Here is a 12,408-nt window from a genome sequence, read left to right on the forward strand (position 1 = left end):
AGCAGTGCATTACACAACTCAAGGTCGCATCCTTGCAATTCGAAGTGTCATTATTATGCATCTCTTAGCCTTCTCCCGGCGCCTATAAGATCTGAGCCATGCCAGTATTGCAACCATTGTGTGACGTGTGGCAGGCGGCTCGGGTACAGCTACTACCAGCATAAGGACGGCAGACTCAAGGAACTCGACAGTCTGTGAATATATCTGTGAATGCATCCGGTGTGGGAATCAAGGACTTCAAGGTCTGTTGATAAAACGGACCAATGTCGCCCGCTACCAGTAAAGTCATTACATAGCATTTACACATACTTGATAGGACTAGTCGGTAGAGCTGAAGCTACGGGTTCAGTTATCGATGGCAGCTCATAAGGTAGAGGAGACACGGGCCTCCTTTCACGATGACATACTGCTCAAGCCGCGCCAACGTCCAGGCTCTCCAACCAAAGAAAGGAAACGACATCGGACCCTGATGATATTTTGTTCTTTTCGATGTGTCTACCTAAGGTTCACGAACATCCGAACCTGCTTGCCAGTCGGGCACGTTAATGAACGAGCTCCAGTCTTTCCTCTTCCTCTCTTAACCTTTTCTTCGCCTCCCGGCGGAAGCGTGAGCAAACTTTTCGGTTCCCGTAGACACGAACAAATCTAGGCCAGCGTGCATGGCGGTGCACCTTCTATGAAAAGCTTGTTGTCGACGAAGGAGGGTTGCAGCACGAAGAAAAGAAGATTCTCATGGTTACACAAGCACGCGAGTCGGGAATAACCCCCCTCGGAGATTGTTGGGATGGACGAATCCTCAGAAGACGTTGCCGTACACCCTCTCCGGCGTGAACGAGCCTGCTCCGGTAGCGGAGACAGTCATTAACCACGAGAGAGAGAGAAAAAAAGTTATCTCGGGTTCTGGGTGTGAGGGAAGTACACACACAGCGTCGCCTCGACAGATGGGCAGGTGATAGAGACAAATTCTTTGATTCACGTCAATTCACAGGAGCTTCCCGGCTGTGCCGCTGTCTTGCTTTTGGCATACGCAAGTTGGAGTGCGGCGTAGTTTACAACTCCATCATTTCATGACGCGGTTCGAGCTGTTGCTTGAAAACTTGCGGCTAATAGAACGAGTAGGAGGGCGGCCAGAAGTCAGATCATGCCCGACTGACAGCTCTGCCCTGAGGTATACTTGGACGGCAGCACACACATGTAAGCCGGCTGCCCTGGCCTGATCGGTGAGCGCCGATGGCGGGAGCGGGCGCGGGATGGGTCCGTGGGGGACGGAAGCTTTGTAGAAAGATGTAATTACCACACCGGATGCGTGAGCAGGATGGTGTCTTTGCTTGCTGTAGTGTAGATAACTTAAGCTAGGCAGACTGGCGAATTCTCTTGTGACTCTTCGGTATGTTTCCACAACGCCTCTCAAAAGAGATGTCGTGCCTCGGGATACCCTTTCAAGACATTCCCCAGATGTTCAGTCTTCCCCGGTTGCCCATTGGAGAGAAACCGGGGGAATCAGATAAAGTGAATGAGCACTGAGATGCGGAGACAATCAGGAGATGAACGCCCAACCAGTATGCATGATGTTTGAAGTCCCTTTACACAGTACGCTGCAATCATCAACCATTTCGCCACCGCTACTTTGATGAACCCCACAAATCTTGGGGGACACCTGCGGGTGGTGCAGCGAATGCAGCAGCCATGACGACGTCGATCCCTGAGAGAGGGACGGATACCCTGCTTTTGGCTTCTCTTCCCTTTCTCGATGGCGGTCTGGCTAAGTAGGATTGATGTAACAACAGCCGAGTATAGAGAGACCTCAGAAGGGTATATACCTACGGATACGGAGGCACAGATAGAGACGGGCAGAAGGGCGAGCTAGCATGACAACCGGGCGCATACTCGTTGTCCTGATCTGATAGATCACAGACCACTGTACGAGTGCCGTGCGATTGGCAGCGTAACAGCAGCCTCACTCGGCCGATGCTGGGTGGTCATGGGACCATTGAATCCCGGTGTGCAAGCTGCCGGTGTGTTACAGCGGGAGCGGCAGCCTTGCTGGCCATGCGAAGGGAGCTCGTTGGCGGCTGCAGAAAGTTCATGATCCAAGTTCAGTCGGCTTGGAAGGTTCATCATTCTCGACTGATGGATGTCTTTCGCTATGAACACCTCGCATGGGTTGACGTGCGAACGAGGGATCAGTCTACAACTTGTAGCACTGATTCGGGGTTGCGGAAGTTCCTTCATGAATGGCCGCCATTTGCAATCGTTGAAAGCATGCCTTGAAGTAGTCAGTTACCAGTTCCTATGCGTGCTGTTAACGTCTGGCCAATTCCAGAATCCTCGAGGGCTGGAACACGGCCTATCAACGAGTAGTGTCCTGCGCCAACCCTCGTGCCCTCGTCCTCGTTCCCTTGGATGCTTCATGCATGGAGGCTCTGGTAGGTCAATCAAGACCAAGACACGGAAGCGCCAAGCGAGGAGAAACGAGGGGTGAACGAAAGTTGCTGTCAGTTGGTTTCTTTCGGTCATGAGTAGGGATAGGATGTAGGTAGATGGTGAGGTGATTCGCAACACTTTCTCGCTTTTCCGAGCTGCCGAGCGCTGTGTCTGTCGGAAGTGACGATGGTGGAACGCCTTGCCTTAGATGCCTTCCTCCTTCAGTCAGTGGCTCCCTCATCTGAGGTATCCTGAACGGCGCTACCGTTGCCTTATGACGAAAGTAGCCGGGCTCAGGTACCGGGTACTTTGTGATGGCGCTTGCAAGAGACCGTTGCGTTCGCAGGCAAAGACCTCTTCAGCGCCTAAGAAAGCCTCTCTCTTTCAGCTGTAGCTGGGACACGCTTGGGGGTTGGCTTTCGGTCCTTCCAGTTGATCTCCAGTGTTTTCTGTTTGAAATCTGCGAGATATCCCAGATTACCTTTTAGTTTCTGTGGTTCCCAAAGAGTCGCTGGAAGCGAGATGGAAGAGTTCCATGGCAATTTATGATTCGCGGGAGGATACCAATGACCGAATTTCTCCGTTTTTGTTTCTGCCATGTTCCCTCCCGGAACCAATGGGAAGCCATCGAGGACAGAAAACGTACAGACGAAAGAGACCAAGGGACCAGCAACCCCTCCCACGCTTCACTTATTCCATGGCCTAGCAGCCCGGGAATACCTAGCGTTCCTACCTTCATCCATCGCACTATCCGCTAGGTTATCAGGGGAGACACTGGCTCTGACTGGACAGAGATGGACAGAGAAAAGGCGCTGTGCTGTGAGAACCGTAGACAGTTGGAGGTGCGTGACTTGGCCACTATGGCGTATGGCTCTCCAATCCAGGCAAAGGTAGTGTTCACTGTAGTGTGTCAAGGACCCCCAAAATAACAGCCCGCTAATCTGGCCTGCCATCGGCCGACATATCCTCCTTCTTTGGAGCTTGTACCTGCGACTTAGTTGGCTCCGTCGGTCTAGACGTCGCGACGGCCAAACATCGCCTTTCCCGTCCGGTGCTGGCTCCATCACACCACTTAGTCTACGCACAGCACACACACCCTCAGACCCTTTTTTCCCTTCTTCCTTGTCTTCCCGTCTCTTCTTTTCCTCTTCAAAAAGAGAAGCACCTCAACCGATCTGCACTAGACACTACCTCATCGGGCTCCTGTCACTTCTTTGCTTTTGCCGTTGACGTACCCTTATATATCTAACGAACTCCTCCCCTGGGCCCTTGATCAAAGACCCTATTCTCGCCTCATGAACTTGCTATTGAGGCATTCCCATTCGCAACAACGATCACCGCCATCCAACATTGGCCCTCCCATCCAAAACATTGCTATTACCTGAAAACATAACTCACTCGACTCGCAAATCACAAGTGAGCCGAAGACTATTGATCCTCCCTCCTCTCAGCCTGAATACGACGAGACAACTACTACCCTCCTCCTCGACGACATCGTTTCCCCTCTCCATTGATAGGTGATCCTCAACCGCCATCAACGGAAAAGAAACCCCTCCTTCCATCTCACGAGACACCAAGCTTTCAACTTGGTTGGCCGCCTCTAACCCCGCTCGCTCACTTCCACACCACACACATCGTCGGATAATAGCCCAGCTCGGGCCACCGACGACAAACCTCCCAGGACAACACAACGCCGTTACACAAGTGCCCCCTCCCCCCCCCCCCCCCCCCCCCCCCCCCCCCCCTCCCCCCCCCCCCCCCCCCCCCCCCCCACCCCCCCCCCCCCCCCCCCCCCCACCCCCCACACCCCCCCCCCCCCCCCCCTACCCAAGGGCCCCCCCCCCCCCCCCCCCCCTCTTCACGATGGTTGAAGTACTTCCCTCAGGCCTCGCCCAGAATGGTCAACCTCAGCAGTCTCAAGACTCTGCCGACCACGTCGCCTCTGTTGCCCGTCTATTACTCGCAACCAACCTCGCCTCTCGTCAGGAAAACAAGATGATGACCCGCGAGGAACGTCAGGTCATGATCGATGAGCTCAGCAAGAAGCGCGCCGGCTGGCGCACTCCTCGTCGCGGCTGGTCCATCACCGACTCTCCCGTGGCATCAGCTCAGGGCAGCCCCGCGCCCCAAGCTACAGCCTCCCCGTATCCCGCACCTCCCTCAATCCAACACGAAGCTATAGAGAGGCATGCTATTGCCTCTGTTCCAGAACAATCTGAGCTTCCAATGCAGGATATGAAGAACGCCCCTCAACCGCCCCAGGTCCGCCGACCTCCCTTGCCGCCCCCGCGCCGTTCCTACTCAGTCATGGACTACGAGCCTCCGGCGCGCATCCATCGTCCTTCGGCTCGCATGGACATCTTCGACCTCCCCGCTGAGCTACACTACGCCATCTTCGACCACCTCGACCCCATCGACAGCACCTGTTTCGGCCTGACCAACAGCCACTTCTACGATATCCATCGACGTATGCACGGTCCGGTCCCTCTCACGTCCCGGCGCAACGGTCCCAACGACCTGGAATGGGCATGGAGGTTCGCCGGTCCCCTCATTTACAGCGACTCGGCTGCACCTCCTCCGGAGGCTTTCAAGGAGCACGCTCACGATCTCGAGCGCATGCGCGTCAAGGGTCAGGTGTACTGCCGAAAGTGTGGAATTTCCCGCTGCGAGCTGCATCGTCACCTCAAAGAATGGATGGGCCCCAACCTGGAGTACTGCACCGTCACTCAAAAGTACGGCCCTCTGCCTTCTGGAGAAGCCGCAGACACTTGCTACATCAAGTCTCCCAAGAACCCGCACCGCTGTGGTCGGCATGCCGCGAAGCCTGTCAAATCGCATAACTGAGAGGCGTATCTGAACTAGCTTGCGAATTTTTTGTTTTCTTAAGCATTGCGATTGGAATTCGGTATGATCAAACACGCTGTGGCACCTACGGGTCCGCTTACTTGTGTGACATGGAGTTGAGACAGCAAAACAAAGGGAAGCATCGCGCGAGAGGGTTATCTGTATCATTAGACGAGAAAGGCGTTGGGTTTGGTCAGACAATGTCTGGAAGAGGAGGAAGGGAGTCAAGACACATTGCGGCATGTAGCTTCAGATTACCATCTACAAAGCATGGAGAGATGAGAAAGATAGCACAGCGAGAGGGTGGCATGGTCGCACATGATTATCGACTGCAGCTGCGCGCACAAGACTACAGCTAGACAAGATGAGATAAAAGAGACACGATTATACCATGACCACGGTCATAGCCATGCTCACCCACTACGTTCATGCGACCAGGATTGCATCGAATAGCCTCACAATCCACTCGCTCATCGCCGACTGCCACGTGAACGTTGTTGGTAACGAAAGAGTTGATATTTGTGTTGCACTGAACCCACTGGAATGACGTAATGTTCGATGCGGATAGATTGTGGACCCTGAAAATAGGCCATCCCGTGTAATGCCGAAAGAGAGGGAGGGATCCGTATGTGTGCAGATGGGCAGCGTCATTCTTGATGGACTTCGGGCAGCGGCCGAGGGAAGGGGACCTGAGTCGCGTGCTTCAAAGTAGTGTGCCTGGTTTTGATAGAAAGTGATTGGACAATGGGAAAATGTTTATCTGCTGGGCATCTGATAAGGAGGGACCTAGAGTTTGAGGCGCACTTCACGACGTTGGTCTATGACAGCTACTTATTTCTTTTTATCTAACAGACGGCCACACTGAGGGTTTGGTGAGAGGTGTTTCTTGTATGATTTCAGCAGTCGCAGTAAGTCATGGACTGTAGGAGCTGTAATTCTCGACCTTTCAGAACATTGAGAAGCTTGTTTCCGTACCCTGAAAGTATCACAGCGCGTAGAACGAAGAAGAGAATTCTATCATTTATTCTCATTAAGCATGCCGGCGAAGAGAAATGAAGCGGGAAGTGAGCCACATGATCAACTTTGTAGTTTCTTGAATTATCACTGCAAACCCGCTATTTCATAGAGATTTTCTGATAATACCATTGAAGGGGCCATCTCACAGGGAGACATAGCATACACCACAAACAGTCTCAACGCCATCCTGCTGTAGAATGCCGCCCGTGATGCATCGACTGTTTGAGGGCATCAGGCCATTTGTTATTAGAAATCCAGTTCTTGAAGTTTCTCGGCCTTTGATACCGCCGTGGCGTATTTCTAAGGGCCGTTATGTACTTTTTAAGATATAACATCCCATCAACTACTAAAAGGCGTTACTACATCCGTCTCTCGTCTTCCTCCAACTTTTACTTCTTTTCTAAACTATTCTTAGGCGAATATGAGAACAATAGGGTCGGATGGATATATAATCGGTATTACCTCTTGGGAAAGTACATGTACATGTATTGACGCCATCTAGCAGTTGATGGGATCATGGCCTATGTTCAGTGTCTTGGGATGACGGTATTGCAACGGGGCCGTGCCAAGCCAGCTTGGTGAACCTGCCCGTAGTGATGATTTGCGGACCAGCGGGGTCGCAGATCCGTGCCTTCGAACCTAGAAAGTTTCCTCGGCGTTTTATTCGCCTTCCCAACTAAGTGACATTCAACGTCGCGAGACAACGCCTCAAGAGCGTATTCACTAACCGTCCTGCATCTCCGTCATGGCTGGTTCTCAAACTTCATTCAGCTAAGGCTCACATCGTCCCGGCTGGGCTCAGTTAAAGTGGCTCGGTGCAATTTCCCCCACCAAGCACAATGTTCCCCACGTCAGTGAACCGGGGGTGTCGTCCAGTCTCGCTGCTTCGATGGGAAAGGGGCCCCGGAGCCGCGTATTCTATTTACGAATACTGTCCGTACGGCAAAAGAGCATCTCACTTTTTCTCGAACGATTGGAGGGTCGATGTTCATCAAGAACTTGCAGGCGGGCTGACCTTTGATCTCCAGAATGTGCCATCAGTTGCGCGAAAGACAACACCAATGATCTGATCCTTTCTTCATATACTTGAGAGTGCGACAGAACTCGGGTCGTCGCAATGGCATGGAGGGCCAACCGTCCGCCGCCCAGCTCGGCCAAGCCGTTGCTCAAAGGCGTGCTGGCCGTCTTCATTCTGACTCTTATTTTGACGAGCACCTACATGTACCGCGACACAATCAGCAGCAACGCTTCCCGGATCAAGTTCACCGACGGCGCCGCGACAGACTACTTCAAGTACCCATTCAACGCCAGCAATGCCGACGCGAACCCGATCGACTGGCTGATTCACGACGCGCGAACGAAACAGGCGGCTGTGCTTCAGAAACGAAGTCGCACGCTTCATAATGCGGCGCAACGTTATCGAGAGCGAAGGGGCAGACATCCGCCGCCTGGATTCCAGGAATGGTTCCGCAGCGCCATGGACACCGATGCGATCGTTGTCGAAGACTTCTTTGACCGGATCTATGACGATCTCAGGCCGTTTTGGGCCCTCGAGCCCAAGACCATCACGAAGCAAGCCAACGCCGGTGACCATGTTGTGAGGGTACGAAACGGTACGGCCACTGGACAGGGGAACACGGAAGGAAAGGAGCCATGGCTCGACCTCTGGACGGCTCTGGTGACCGAGTTTGCGCAACACCTGCCGGACGTGGACATGCCCATCAACTACATGCAGGAGCCCCGAATCTTGGTGCCGCGCAAGGATATGGAGAAGTATGTAGCAAAGGAGGAGAAGAAGAGGGCTATGCCCACGAAGAACAAGGCTACGAGTGTGTTCCAAAGCTTGGCCGGTGTAGATGCGACGCAGGGCAAGCTTGCTTCTTCTGCGAAATGGACCAGCGGCGACCGTCGCAAGTATTGGGATCTCGTTCGAGAGGCCTGCCCTGCAGATACCCCAGCCAAGAACGTACCCGCTGCGACAGACCTTTCCCTCCCGCCAACCTTGCCATACTCGTGGACGGCGCCTTTTGCTCGCCAAGGCTACGTCCAGAACTTCACGAGCTCCATGGACCCATGTGTGCAGCCACACCTCCGCTCGCTCCACGGGACCTTTGTCGAGCCGCTCAACGTCAACACCACAAGGGATCTTATCCCCCTCTTCGGAGGCTCGAAACTCCGCGTCAACTCGGACATACTCATCCCGGGCGCCATGTACCTCTCCGATAACCCATCCTACACCGGCGGCAACGTCCGCGGGCCCGCGTGGCCGGAGAAGCGCGACCGCCTTATCTGGCGCGGCATCGGCTCGGGCGGCCTCGCAAAGTCGGATAACTGGATGCACTTCCACCGCCAGCGCCTGGTGGAGATGCTCAACGGGACGACGGTTCGCGGCATGGAAGCCAACGACGTCCGGGCCATGACCTTTGACATGCCTCCTCTAGATCGCTACGACACCAAGCGCCGCCGCGACAAGCGGCTCGGCGCGTTCCTGTCCCGGTTCGCGGACGCCGGGTTCACGCAGCTCCTGTGCGGGCCCAGTGCACACGACCGGCGCAGGGGGGAGGAGGAGTGCGGCTGGCTAACGCCGCACCTGTCCGTCGTCAACGGCACGCCCATGGCCGAGCAATTCACGAGCAAGTTCCTGCCCGACGCGGACGGGTATAGCTTCAGCGGGCGGTTCAGGGCGTTTATGCTGTCGACCAGCGTGCCGCTCAAGGCGACGGTGTACGCCGAGTGGCACGACGACCGGCTCACGCCGTGGATGCACTTTGTGCCGCTTGACAATACCTTTCAGGACCTCTACGGCGTCTTGGACTTCTTTACGGATGGCGATGATGACGAGCCTCGGGGATGGGGCGTCCACAAGGTGCTTGGGAAGAAGAGCAAAGGTGACGACGCGGCGCGGTGGATCGCCGAGCAGGGAAAGGAGTGGGCGGACAAGGTGCTCAGGCGTGAGGACATGCGGTTGTACGTCTGGAGGCTCTTGCTAGAGTTTGCGAGAGTCTGCGACGATCATCGGGATACGCTAGGTTACGTGGATGACCTGCCGTAAAAGGTCTTGTTGATGTCATATTCCCTTCCCTGGATTTTCTTTTCTGGCATGGTTTGCTGTACACGCATATATACGCTCTGGGATATACCATGGGAAATAATCGACGGCGCAGGCGTTCAGGATTGGGGAGTAGGGAAGAAGAAAAAAGTTCGCGGCAAGGTTTAGCCTTTGTACGCCAAGAGGGAAGAAGAGGAGACAACATATTGCATTGAGCGAGAAGTATGTACAAGACCTAATTGTTTTTCGTCACCTCCGGCTCATCTCGTAGTCGCAATCCCACGATTCCTTATTGAAGCTTATTTTCCGAATCCATGACTGTATTTGCTTTGCTGGGAGCAGGCTCCCGGTCCGGCGGCCGTCGCCGTGTCGTTTTCGTCAAGTTGGGAATTGCCACATGCAATCTTCTTTTCCGCAGCGTGCAGGAAGCTTGGGTCGCAACTATCACGAATCGGCGAGAAGACGCGGACATGGGGGATTACCCTTCCCCCTCTCCAAACTTTCGTCTACACCCCGCCGCCGAATGCAGGCGGGAAGGCGCTTAAAGTCTGCACCCACAGGTTCAAGGTAGACTTCTCCCGGGATCCGATTTCCCTTTAGTGCTGAGCATACCTTGGGTGAACGATGATGCGCTCGGCGCAACAGCAGTGGCCGTCGGCCGTCCGTGAATCTACGGAGCCTACGGGAGCATGCCGGGAAAGTTGGGTCCAATGGACGTGTAACTTTCCAGTGCGACCGGCACCTCGCCAGTCTTAATTTCTTGATCTTTTATGGAATGTGGAAAGCATGGAAGAGAGCCGCCGGACCCGCGGGATAGGTAGTCGTCTATGCAAGTGCACTCATTCACTGCTTCCTTCACTTATTCCTTCTCGTCCGGGTACACGGGCAGGATATATAATGTAACCCACATGTGCGCCCCTTCGTCTTGATTTAGACGCTTGGATTACACACTCCGCTGGGATCTGGTGTGAGTCGCAATTCGCAATGCACGTTTGCACACTCCCTCAGTCCCCGGTGCACATCGTCGGCGGGCATCGCCGGTCAGCTTGGTATCACAGTTTGCCGCGCTGGCGACCGAGCAAGGTCATCTCTTTGAGACCCGCGACATCTCCGGAGCAAGGCGTGCCTGAAAGATCTCGGAAGGGCTCTCGGCGTTTTGAATCGCAGACGGTGAGTGAACTGAGTGGTTGCCTCTCTTCCCCCGCCAACCCAATATACCCAGTAATTGACCGTTTGACAGATGGCATATACACCTCAAAATGGAGATAGTCAGAGGTCAACAAGCTCCGATGCGGATGAAAAGCTGCTAGAGGAGAAGGCGTTCATGGTGGAGGTATCAGAGTTGGAGGTTAGACCACTGCTCGGTCACGACGACGAGTACCTCTCTCGGGCGTGTCTCCCGCGGAAGCGATCTCTGAAGACACGCTTCCGGATCCGACGTCTTTCGCGGTCGCGTAGTAACCACAACTCAGAGGGCAGACCTTTTGAGGAGGCGAATGGTTCTTACTCTTCTACAAAGGACAAGAAGCAGTCGCTCGCTACCCGCAAAGCACAGGGCGAGGGCGCCTCCGGGAATCAACGCGGCAGCTCTATGAATTGCATGGCCTACCACATCGCGGTCGGCCTATCGTGGAGCATGCCGGCTCCTTTCGATATGATGCCCACGGGGTATCCAACGAGGTTGTTCTGAGGTTTAATGAGATGTTGATGTGAGGAAGGGAGAGACTGAGGAGACGTTCAACAAGGCGTTTAGGGGGCTGTAGCTTGGTATTGGCGTTCGGGTAGGCTATCGGCTGACGGGGCTTTCTTTGTCTTGTACTTCACAATATCCTTCCTAGGGAATGAGCTTGCTATGAGATTTGAAACGGTGTTTCCTTGTGTGACGGAGCCATTGTGAGTCTTGCCTGAATCATGAAGTTGTATTTTGCTTGCGGAACACACTGTTCTACCGCGTCTACCGCTTGGGTTTGGCTAGCTTATACTGACAAAGCTCACTTCCAGTGGTGGCAAGTCAATGCGTGGCTTGAAGACAAAGTGAAAGCGAAGAAGTCGTAAGCTACGAGGTCCTTAAAAGTAGTTCGAATGAGATCTATCCAGTGACCCTCATCCGGAAGGTCATCAGTGCGGCTGGCCTCGTCCAGGATGTATTTGTGTTTCGGCTCAAGCTGCATGCGCCTCTAGGCCTGAATGGTTTATAAAGGGAATCCATTCATATCCAACCCAACAGCATCGATGGTGTAGTCACGTGCATGATCCTCTCGGGGAAATACATGGTTAGCATCGGCGCCTGAAGTCATGACAATAAGTGAAAAACCTGCTGGCCGAAGAGTGTCGAAGTCCTGACTGATTAGCTTCTCTGTGTCTATAATCTTCCGAACTCTTATGTTGTAGTGCATTAAGATTCGATCAAGCGGTGTTATTTGCATTTGATTTATTTTTTGCTAATCTTCCTTCGATTCGCAATTTCCGGCAACCTCTTCCTCTGCTACCAACTACTTTGTATCCGGTCCCATCTCGAGCCTCGAGGCGGATAGAATAGTAGTGTCATGAATATGAGTGAGAGAGAGAACAAAGGTATCTATCAAGAGGTTCACATTCAGAAGCTATTCGCGTCCTTCATCCCGCAGCTGTACATTGCGGCACATGGAACTACAGAGTAATAGTAACCGTTTGCATTTTCCCTCGATTCTTTCCAGGTCGCCGGCGACGTAAGATGCTCTCGCGAGAAGCTTTTACTCATGAGTCAAAGAATGACTCGTCCAACTATATCGATTATGTTTTCCCGGGGCAGCTCAGCTACACATATATCGCAGCTTCATGACACGATTCCCTAAGTTCGTTCAATTGCACACACTAAGGGGTAGAAAACCGACTTTATTACAGCTCCAGGGTGCCGATGTCGGTATCGGGTTGTTCTCTTGATATGACCCGAAGGTGAGAAACATCGGACGCATAGGCCGGAGATAGGCATATCCGGTTACCACATCCAGGACGGAGACAGTGAGGAAAAAGACCGAAGAAAAAGCGGCTTACAACATACCCGGTAACTGAGAGCGGTCTCGTATGTTTACTCT

General features: G+C 53.7%; 4 protein-coding genes across 4 annotated transcripts; all 4 read left to right on the forward strand.

Annotated features, from left to right (window-relative positions):
• Nucleotides 1-3,021: 3,021 nt before the first annotated feature.
• Nucleotides 3,022-4,069, forward strand: CLUP02_10579 (uncharacterized protein; the record flags this gene model as incomplete). The annotated part of the gene is made up of 6 exons (XM_049289555.1): nt 3,022-3,149; nt 3,227-3,266; nt 3,340-3,475; nt 3,527-3,649; nt 3,737-3,941; nt 4,003-4,069. The coding sequence occupies 6 exons, from the start codon at nt 3,022-3,024 to the stop codon at nt 4,067-4,069; spliced, it is 699 nt and encodes a 232-aa protein (XP_049146700.1).
• A 218-nt stretch (nt 4,070-4,287) lies between these two features.
• On the forward strand, nt 4,288-5,268 carry CLUP02_10580 (F-box domain-containing protein; the record flags this gene model as incomplete). Its single annotated transcript, XM_049289556.1, has 1 exon — nt 4,288-5,268. One exon carries the CDS (start codon nt 4,288-4,290, stop codon nt 5,266-5,268), a length of 981 nt encoding a protein of 326 aa, XP_049146701.1.
• A 2,134-nt stretch (nt 5,269-7,402) lies between these two features.
• CLUP02_10581 (capsular associated protein) lies at nt 7,403-9,337 on the forward strand (the record flags this gene model as incomplete). Its single annotated transcript, XM_049289557.1, has 1 exon — nt 7,403-9,337. One exon carries the CDS (start codon nt 7,403-7,405, stop codon nt 9,335-9,337), a length of 1,935 nt encoding a protein of 644 aa, XP_049146702.1.
• A 981-nt stretch (nt 9,338-10,318) lies between these two features.
• Nucleotides 10,319-11,024, forward strand: CLUP02_10582 (uncharacterized protein; the record flags this gene model as incomplete). The annotated part of the gene is made up of 2 exons (XM_049289558.1): nt 10,319-10,504; nt 10,575-11,024. 2 exons carry the CDS (start codon nt 10,319-10,321, stop codon nt 11,022-11,024), a joined length of 636 nt encoding a protein of 211 aa, XP_049146703.1.
• Between the last annotated feature and the right edge of the window lie 1,384 nt (nt 11,025-12,408).

This window comes from Colletotrichum lupini, chromosome 5, assembly GCF_023278565.1.
Source record: "Colletotrichum lupini chromosome 5, complete sequence".
NCBI lineage: Eukaryota > Fungi > Ascomycota > Sordariomycetes > Glomerellales > Glomerellaceae > Colletotrichum > Colletotrichum lupini.